The sequence below is a fragment of the Garra rufa genome, chromosome 6, assembly GCF_049309525.1.
Source record: "Garra rufa chromosome 6, GarRuf1.0, whole genome shotgun sequence".
NCBI lineage: Eukaryota > Metazoa > Chordata > Actinopteri > Cypriniformes > Cyprinidae > Garra > Garra rufa.
In genome coordinates, this window is record NC_133366.1 from 43,737,230 (window position 1) to 43,747,651 (window position 10,422).

Sequence of the window (10,422 nt, forward strand, 5' to 3'; positions counted from 1 at the left end):
TTATAACTCATCCGTTTAAGTTATATTAAGCCTTAAAGTTCAGCATAATTAAGGGCGTGGCCACTTGAGTGACAGGGGGATTGCCGCTGCTGTCACCACTGTCACGCTAGGCAGCCGTGGTTTCAGCAACCAGCTCCACCCACGTCCCGCCTTTTTGCCCATTTTTGATTATCCGGGAGTGACGCGCGGTGACGCGATTCCAAGATGGCGACGGCCGAATCCCGCCCACAACAGGCTTCAAAATAGCGCTTCAGAATCCTACGGGTGACGTCACGGATACTACGTCCATATTTTTTACAGTCTATGGGCGATACATGTACATAGAGCGGTTAATGAATCAGAAATCTTGCACATTCACAAAAAGTATCTTGTTCCCTACCTAATCTCATGATGAAAACGTACCTGTGGGAACTTTTCACAAGATGCAAAATGTACCAATAAGTACATGTCACTGCAGATTCCAACAGAAATGAACACTGGAGGTGGTAAACCAGTGAGCACTTGTAATCATTTTTGTACACAGTTATGATTACAGCTCCATGTTTCACTTTCTGGACGTAACAAGCTTGCTCAGTAGCTCACCCGGCTCTGAATTGGACTTTGGGTGTGGAATCCTTGGGTACGAATCCTATTAAAAACTGAAATATGAGAGATTGAAAAACAAACTAAAACAGCATACTTGCGATTGCTTTTTTACTGTTCATCACATTTGCTTTTGTTCATACTATCAGTTAGGTTTAGGTGTAGTGCAGATGGTTCGTTATTTTAAAACGTCACGGAGCACAGACATTTCAAGCCAGAACTGCAGTGATATGTATAAAACCAACGTCACATAAAATGTACTTTATGTACGTATCTGTTCCTTGTAGCACCACTCAGTGGACATTTCACATCAAATATGTCACAAAACATACATGGCGGTATGTATTTCACGTCTTGCGAAAAAGTTCCCACAGGTACATTTTTATCATGATATCAGATTGCTTGTTCTCATGTTGCAAAATAAGGTGGATGGGGGCACAGTCGTGTTTTAAAAGAATTAGTAGAATTGAATGATTCAGTGACTCACATATGCAATCACAGATCCTTATCTCATCCTTGCAGGCTTTTCATTTCCCATAAGAGAGCAACTGTTGTTTAGCTAGTTGGTTTTGTCAGTGATATTAATCAATACAATTCTGTGCACATCAGGACGGAAATGTTGTTTTGGCTGTCTAACTGCAGCATTTGTCTTCAGCTCACCCATCTGTGGCTTTCAGACAAATGGGAGCTGATATTCCATCAAACTGACCCTCGTGCGCAAACAGAGCATCTCGCTGTGAGTTAACCACTTTATGAACAACTCCACAGTTACCGCGTTCGCTTTAGAGCATGACCTCTAAATGTCTTGTGGAAAGACTCTTGGCTCCATCTCTTGTGTCTCCCCCGCCTCTTTCTCTTTCTTCATGGGTTTAGTATTGACAGAAAAGCGGAGAGGATCCAGGTAGCGTTTTCAACCCCGTCTCTCCGCATACTCTCCCATTTATGGCCATATAAAGTTCAATTCTGTTATTTTGTGATTTAGCGTCTCTGCTGGCCCTGCGTGCCGTGCCCTCGGTGGACCCGCTCATCTTGTTCTCATCCAGTCATTCGTTTTCCTGTGCACCGTGATTGGGTTATATCGAAATATTCATTCATCACACGGAACGACCTTTATTCCACTATCAATCAGAGGGTGTCGCGCGGGTAAAGGCTCTCCTCGGCGGCCCTCCCCCCCTCCAGCACTTCCACACAGCACAAACAGCCTGATAATGTTGTGTTGCCTGCCATCCTCTCTTATTACTGCCTCCCAACTCAGATTTATCATCTTCCCCTCCCCTTAAAATCTGTAAAAATAACCTCCGCTTTGCGAGCGCCGTTCTTTATCATCCTTTACTTTTAGGCCTCCTTCTTTTATAGTGGCCTTTAATGGGCTTCACTGATGTGTGCGCGCGAGACAGAGTGTATTGTACTAATGTTTATGATTATGACAGAGTTATAAAGGAAAATATTCTCCCTGACAGCCCCTTTTATCCGGAAAAAGCTTTTGTTGCCATGGAAACGCATTTTTTGGAGCTTGGAGCACAATGATTGATATTTTTTAGTAATGAACAAAACAGAAAAATATATCAAAATTATCTCTGATAGAGAAAAAAATGCCGCCACTAGACACTATTGCAGGTTCAAAATATTTGTTTGTTAATGTGTTTTCCAATAGATGGGAATCAATATTTTAGTGCAGATATTACCTGCCGGTGACAAATGGATGGAAGGGGCAAAAGCGATAGGTAAACAGGTCCATTATGGATATAATGGAATCAAATAACAAACATGATTCATTCTCATTTTTTAAAAAAAGGAGTGACAATATTTACCCCTCCCTTTGGCGTTCAGGTTGTATCTAATGAGTATTCGATGAAATCAATTCCATTTCCGTGCGGCTAACGCTGCTCAACTGGCAGAAATACCTCGGAAATCATGCCAGTGCCCAATCTACCCATTCGGTTTTGAACAGGCCTCCTATCAATTATAAAATGTCAGCGCATAAATTCTCCCTGATTTAAAAAACATGAGTGGAAGGCCATCTGATTGACTTCGCTCTGCTCCTAACAAGAAGCAATTTGTACTCTGCTATTTCCCCCAGTGAATAGATTGCATGTGGAGAGAACAAATGCGATTACTCCGAGTCTGTGTGTGTAATTTGAGTACGGGGCTGGATGTAATTCTTTCTATTGGGTTCTATTTTTATTTATTTATTTTGGCTAAATATATTAGTAATGTGTCGTGCCTCCCTGCATTCCCAACAGATGAAATGGAGTAACATCATTTTCCATGTTAGGCCGTATATAAATAATGTGTGTGTAATTAATATATAGGCTATGTTTCTGTATGTAATATTAACATAGTTAATTGTTAATAAAAATTAATCAATAAACTAAGCTACAAGCAAATTAATTACGTATTGACAGATTACATGATATTTGTTTACATAAATTCGGAGCTTACCTAATAACCGTAACACGAACAGTAAAACGTGCCCTTTTTAGCCAGTTATGATATCAGAAATGTTTTTGGATAAAATAAAACTAAGTTCAAAATCTTTTTAATAGACCTTTCTCACAGAAACCGGAAATACGCAATCGCAGGGTATGCAGACTTCCTGTGTAATGTCAACACAGCAGAAAGCCGGGTAATTTAAAATTAAAATGGAGAGAGTCTACACAACTTCCCTCACTGTTGCCAAAGATAACTTTTGCCGACGTGATAAGAGTCGTGGAGGAAAACTCCGTCACAAAGAGGAACAAATTGGATAAAGGATATACATTTTTCCACGAAGAGTTTATCCGGGACGTTCTAAAACGCTTAACGTGAAACACGCTTAACGTGGCTTAACGTACGAAAAAACAACCAGGACACCCCAAATTTCTGTCAAACCTTACTTGGAACAAACACTAACTACTATCAAAAGAACAAACCCTTATTCCACAGATAGTGAATTATATCACGTTAAGCGTTTTCTCCCCCATAGAAGCCCATTATAAGGAAACTGCATAACGTGGTTTAACTTACCTCAACAGCGACCAGAGAAGACCAAATTTCTGTTACATTTCACTTATAATAAACACTTGCTGCTCTCAAAAGAACGAGCTCTTATTCAGCATATAAAGTGATCGCCCCCCATAGAAGTCCATTATACAAAAAAAAAAGGCTTAACGTGGCTTAAAATTTAATAAACACTTTCTGCTGTCAAAAGAATGAGCTCTTATTCAGCATATAAAGTTAATAATATCACGTTAAGCGTCCCCATAGAAACCCATAAGGAAACAGCTTAACGTGGTTTAACGTATCTTTACAACGACTGGGGAAAAAAACAAATTTCTGTCAAAAAATACTTATATAAAAGTACTTGCTGCTGTCAAACGAATGAGATCTCATTCATCATATAAAGTGAATTATATCGTGTTAAGCGTTTTCTCCCTATAGAACTCCATTAAGGAAAAAGCTTAACATGGTTTGTTATGGACTTCTATGGGGGGCGATCACTTTTTATGCTGAATAAGAGCTCGTTCTTTTGACAGCAGCAAGTATTTATTATAAGTGAAATTTAACAGAAGTTTGGTCTTCCCTGGTCGCTGTTGAGGTACGTTAAACCACGTTAAGCTGTTAATTATAATAGGCTTCTATGGGGGAGAAAACGCTTAACGTGATATAATTCACTTTATCTGTGGAATAAGGGCTCATTCTTTTGATAGTAGTTAATGTTTGTTCCACGTAAGGTTTGACAGAAACTTGGGGTTTCCTGGTCGTTTTTTACATACATTAAGCCACGTTAAGCGTTTTTCACGTTGTTTAACTGGTTACCGGCATACCGGGGCGGAAATAGGTTTACACAGCAATTACGTATTTCCGGTGCAAAATACGGAAGTTGTGAGAAAGGTCTATTCATGGGTACCAAAGACGTCACTTCCGCTATGCTCGCCGCCATGTTTGTGTCCGATATGACAACAGACACAGCGCATCTCAATGAGATTTAATAATAAATTGAAATAAGAAATTACTTTTTACTACTACTTCCCACACTGTGTATTTGACTTGATTGTATGTTTAGGACAAAAAGTGTAAATTGTTGTGAACGTAGTCGCTCGATGAAGGCTTTAAGACCTTGAAGAATCCTCTGCCGGCTGGTCACTAACTTACTTCACAGCGAACGGGACTCGCGCTGACGGCACTAATTCCCACAGTCCGCGCTTAGATGTCGGCAAATTAGTTTCGGCGAATGCAAAAAAATGAGATTATTGAGCATAAACGCAACATCCAGCAAGCCAAGAAAACATAAAATATACCTGAGGGAAGACGTCTTTCACGTCTTGTGTATTCCTAAAACTGGATCTCATTATTGAAGCACAAATTCAAGCACCAAAAGCATGAGATTTCTTTATTTAAAATATGCATTTTTATTCATTCAAGCTATATGGCTGCAATAACATTTTAGTTTAATTTAGTTTATTACACCACTTGTGCAGCCAGTCACAATTCACAATGGTACCATTTACTTGGGACGATGGTTTGTGTGTAACTTGTGTGCCATTTTTGTATGACAAATCATTTTTAGAGTAATTGTACATAAATAGTTTTAGCAAAACAAATATGATTATTTTTGAGAACCCTTTTACATGTATATACTTTACTGCAGGCGTTGCAATGACGAACGCTATGTAGTACAATAGTTTAGCGTTTATTATTTAATTTTCATAATTCACTAAACACCGCATAATCTAAAACACCTTCAACTATAAAACACTCTTGCTCTTAAGCCAAATGAAAACAAATAATTTACGGCATCTGGATGTACTGTAAGTCACTATTCTCTGCATTAGCACTGTTTTGAACTTGCTCTTTGAATGCTTTCTTGTTTACTAAATCTTTGGACTTACGAGTTGATCGGTTCAAAATGATGTAATCGCAAAAAAATGTTTCTTTTCATTTTAAGGCATTATTTTCGTTATAATGTACTGATTCACAATCTTAGTCAATATTTAATTATTATTCCAGTACTCTTATTGTGCCGAAAAAAAAAACCCTGCTTTGGAAAGCACCTGCGTGAATGACACCGGTACGCTATATGCATACCGACCCACTTCGAGCACTGCTGAGATCTAATAAAACTGTTGTTATTTTTTTTTTTCTGATGACTGTTTTTACAGCTAACTGAACAACATATCCCGGGCATATTGTATATACTTGTTGTGAACAGTCTGGGAGTTTTGTTGATCTTCCTCTGGTAGTTGCGGCTGCTGTGACCATAGACTGAAACAGGTAGCGCGGACACAAAAATGGCGGCGATAAACTACAGTGACGTCACATGGAACCTATGGATAACGCCCTTCTTTCTTTAACCGTGACCTTCGCTCTCAGGTACAGAGCGCGCATTCAGCTCACGCCCGCAGTGCGCGCTCCAGTCAGTGCTCTTGTCAGGAGTTCGGCAACGTGAGAGCAGCGGCTCGGTAATTAGTCACTGTTAATATTCATTTAACGGACAGCGGCTGTAATTATAAACCCGTGTTCCGTCTTATTAGCAGCTAATTTGTAGTTTACGCTGCGCCTATTGATTATACGCATGGGTTTGTTGAGAGAGTTAAAGCTCGGCTGTTTTTAGAAGAGGTTTTGTGTCACAGACATAGGTTTTACCTCAGCTAATGTCTGATATTCAAGGTTGCTGCCTTAGAAAACATAAAAGGGACTTAAGGAATCGTCTTGTGGTAGGTTTAGGCATATGTTAATGGATAATTATACTAGCCTAATTTTTCTCTTGAAAACCTAAGGAGAATATAACTTTCAATATGCCAAATGCAACAATAATGTTACCACAGCTGTTACCAAGCTCCAAAACACCACAAAAAAACTTGTTTTCAGTTATTTATTCAATGCTCTATTTCCACATTTAACATCTCCATTACTAAATGGTTATTTTCGTTTCAGTACAAAATAAACAATTCCCATTTGCTACATACTGCTTTAGATACTTGGTGCTGGATGGAATACTTGCTGCTGAGATTAGTGCCGCATTACTGATAGAAGATTTATTAAATTGTGATAATAAAAGCCATTATATTGCCATTACACCCACATTAAAACAAGCCACATCATTAACTTTGATTAGACTGCGGTGGAGTTTGTGCTCTAACGTGGCCATGGAAGCAAACTGCAAGTAATAACTGCATTAAAAGGCTGGTTATAAGACCGTTTTGACTTCAGTTGTGATTTTCAGCTGGTCATTTGCCTGTCAAATCCCACAGGTCAGATTCTGGCTGAACCCAGTCTTCTCCCATGATGCTTTGCAGGGTGAAGTCTTGAAAATACTCAAGTCGATGGCTGTTTAGAAGAGAGAAGAAATGTTAAGATCCTGGTGAGGTAAGGAAACAGAAATAATTTTAAGATATACAAACTTACAAGTCTGGTCCCTGTCCTTCTACTATGTCTTCTCTAGGAATAGGATACAGAGCCTCATAGCTCCTGTGGTCTCCAGAGCCATGGATGGCATAGGAATTCATCTTATTAACGCCCGGAGGGAAATACCTCCAAGGTAGAAGTGCTTCTCCCTTCCATATCTTGTCCTCAATATTGACTTTGAAGGATAGAGGGAGTTGTTGCTGTAACAGGTTATAGCATAAACATTATTACAAAATAACAAGCTAATAGTCAAGAACAGCATAAGAACATTTCATGTCACTCTGCATTTTCTACATTCTGTTCTATTACATTATAAGAATTCCTGCACCTTTTAATGTTTAGCTGTTTTCTGCTATACAGCCAAAAACATATGCATACATAAAATCTAAATTATTAATATGGATTTAAAAAAAATTTTTTTAAAGATAATATTAAGCATAATAATGTTCCATAGATTTGGATTTAGAAATGTTTTGTCCCATATATTATTTAAATGTATACTTTTATTCAAAAAGACAGTAAATCCATTGATAAATGTATCACAAAAAATATTATTAAGTACCACCACATAACCACACAATAATAATTGTTATTTAAGCCCCAAATCAGCAAATTAATTGATTAAAATTGATTTCTGAAGGATCACGTGACCCTGAAAACTGTATTACTCGCTGCTGAGAATGTAGTTTTACCATTGCAGGAATACATTACATTTTAAAATAGTAGTAAATAGTAAAAATAGAAAAATAGTGCAAAAAAAGTGCATATAGTCCGCTATGTTGGCAGAGGCAATTTAAACTAACTCTAACATTACAAAAGACGACTGTCAAACAACAGCTTTAGTGTCTTAGATGATAAAGTATGTAGTGCAGTCTTTTTTGATGCAATCGACTGAGTTCAAATCCGCCATTTGCTGAACTCGTTCTTCTACCTTTCTATATCTCATATCACATCAAAAAGGCATTTCATTTAAAGAAAAATAATTGAGAATTTGAAAAAAGTATCGGGTAGGGCTAGGGGTAAGTGTAGAGAGAGAGATTTATTGTCCCAATAAGGTGCCATCCATTTAATAATTTTAATAAAAATGGTCATTTACACTCAATACGTTGTTATTGCATAATATTTTATAATTTACAACAATACTGATGTGCAGATATTTGGCACTATTTGTTATAAGTAGTATAAACATCAGAAAATACTGCTGTTTTTACATAGTGTTTTAGTGTATATTGTGCAAATAGCCACTGCCTTTAAAATATATTTAAAAAATTAAATTGTAATAATATTTCAATATTACCTTTAACCAGTAATGTAAATATTTTATAAAAGCTGAAAACATTAATAAACTTTTCTTACCATAAATGCATTATGTTTTCCATTTAATAGCAGAACGAGGTGTTGTCCATGTCTGTAACATCAAAATATTTTTTCAGTTAAACGTTAGCGCTGAAAAAAGCATTTTTCATGCTACCTGAAAAACACTATAGGCTTGACTTACGGGCAGAGCTCCACCTCCAGATACTGCTCAGTGTGATTGTTCAAGAAGAATGACTCTACCACTAAAAAATGTCAAAGAGCACAAATTGTATGAACTGTCAGTTGGAAATTCACAGAAAATCAGTGAAAGGAAAACATTTACTTAGTGTTTCATTAACCTTTTCCATCAAAGTTAAATCTCTTTTATTTATCTGGTAATTATCTAGTTGTCTAAGGATCAAGGTGGCATGAAAGCAAGAAACTCAATCTATAAACCAACACTGACAAATTGACGCATTATTAAAAGTATAGATGAACATACCCTCATAGTCCCAGAGACCAGGGAACGGCTCTCCAGGTGGTCCGGCTGGTGCAGGGGGGTCGTTAATGAAAGCAGCAGTCACCTGCATTAACAGACCACCCTCACCAGGTGAGAAGCGAATTGTAATCGGGTCATGATCCAAAGGTAAGCTGTCCCAGGTATATTTGATGTGGAACTCCATGATAGTCAGGAGGATACAACCAATGCAGAGACTGTTAAGCATGGTCAAATCTTAGTTTCTTCTACAAAGACCGCCTAAAATAATAAATGACCGAGTTCTCAAAAGTTATATTCTTATTGTATGTCTGTTTATATAAAGTTCTAAGAATCAGTAACTGTTGTCCACAGTTCTGCTCTCTAATGCGGCTTTAGCAGCTCAGGGCACACGACTGACTAAAGTCAAGTTCAACCGTCATTTATAAGCAGTACTAATATCATAAACCTGAGCTGTTATCAGGTTAAAGGAGCTGAATACCTATCCCCTCCTCTTCTATTGTAAAATTAATTTGTAATATTTTCTTAAAACCTATTGTTCTTAAAAACCTAGTCTGTATGTGGTGTCTGAGAGGTGACTGATAATTTTTAAGATTTTTAACGTTTTTTGAATAAACGAAGCCTGCGTTCATTTGATCCAAAATACAGCAAAAGCATTCATATTGTGAGATATTTGTACTATTTAAAACAACTTCTTTTAATTATAGAAATGAATACTTTTATTTAGCAAGGATGCTTTCAATTGATCAAAAGTGATAATGAAGACGAATATTTCTATTTCAGATCAGATCGTAAATGTTTTTTGAGCAGCAAATCAAAATTTTAGAATGATTTCTGAAGGATCATGTGACTGGAGTAATGATGTTAAAAAGTCAGCGTTGAAATCACAGAAATAAATTAGATTTTAAAATATATTCAAATAGAAAGCAGAAATTTTTCTGTACTTTGAATCAAATAAATGCAGGCTTGGTGAGCAGAAAAGACTTATTTAAAAGCATTAAAAATCTTAGTGTTCAAAAAGTTTTGACTGGTAGTGTGCGTTTGACCTAACGGAGTATATTGTTGTTGCAGATGCAAAAATGACAACAGAAGTCAGGTTTCTTCAAAATCAAGGTGAATTTCTTCAAGATTAAGGTGTGCAGATACATGCTCAGTTTTATAATCATCAGCACTTGAACTTTGTTTTTTTTTTTTTTTTTTTTTTTGTCTTATCAAGTGAACGTCTTAACTTTATCTAGAGTCACAGTATCACAGGTTAGGTCAATGATTAGATAGCAATTTAATTGGTTTATTTGTTGAATTTGATAATGACCACCTCTAGATAATGACACAATGCTCCTATGGTGCATAAACAATGTTTTGTTTTTTGTTTTTTTATTTTTTAAGTATAAAAGAAATGGAGTGCATAGTTAAATAAATACAAGTTCTGTTAACATCCTTCTTTGTTTTCCAAAACTAACATCTAAACGTCCTTGAATCAAGATACCCAGGTAGAAATAAAGTATACTTGAATGCACTAAAAAATACTTAAAAACAAGCAAGTTCATTTGTAGTACATTCTTATTTTTGTGCTAAATAAAATTATAAAAATCATACACTATAAATACACTAATTAAAATTATATTTCTACTTAAGTAGTACTTCAGTGCACCTAAAAATAT

At 36.7% G+C, this 10,422-nt stretch overlaps 1 protein-coding gene across 1 annotated transcript; it reads right to left on the bottom strand.

Moving 5' to 3' along the window:
• Positions 1 to 6,422: 6,422 nt before the first annotated feature.
• LOC141337326 (UPF0462 protein C4orf33 homolog) lies at positions 6,423 to 9,168 on the bottom strand. The gene is made up of 5 exons (XM_073843120.1): positions 8,768 to 9,168; positions 8,468 to 8,528; positions 8,326 to 8,377; positions 6,970 to 7,169; positions 6,423 to 6,891 (listed from the first exon to the last, which is right to left on the bottom strand). The coding sequence occupies exons 1-5, from the start codon at positions 8,988 to 8,990 to the stop codon at positions 6,792 to 6,794; spliced, it is 636 nt and encodes a 211-aa protein (XP_073699221.1). The 5' UTR covers positions 8,991 to 9,168; the 3' UTR covers positions 6,423 to 6,791.
• Between the last annotated feature and the right edge of the window lie 1,254 nt (positions 9,169 to 10,422).

Coding starts and splice junctions, on each gene's coding strand:
- LOC141337326 (XM_073843120.1), bottom strand. CDS start 8,990: ATGCTTAACAGTCTCTGCATTGGTTGTATCCTCCTGACTATCATGGAG. Junction 8,529..8,767: donor TGGTCTCTGGGACTATGAGG/GTATGTTCATCT, acceptor GACATTTTTTAG/TGGTAGAGTCATTCTTCTTG. Junction 8,378..8,467: donor CTGGAGGTGGAGCTCTGCCC/GTAAGTCAAGCC, acceptor TTGATGTTACAG/ACATGGACAACACCTCGTTC.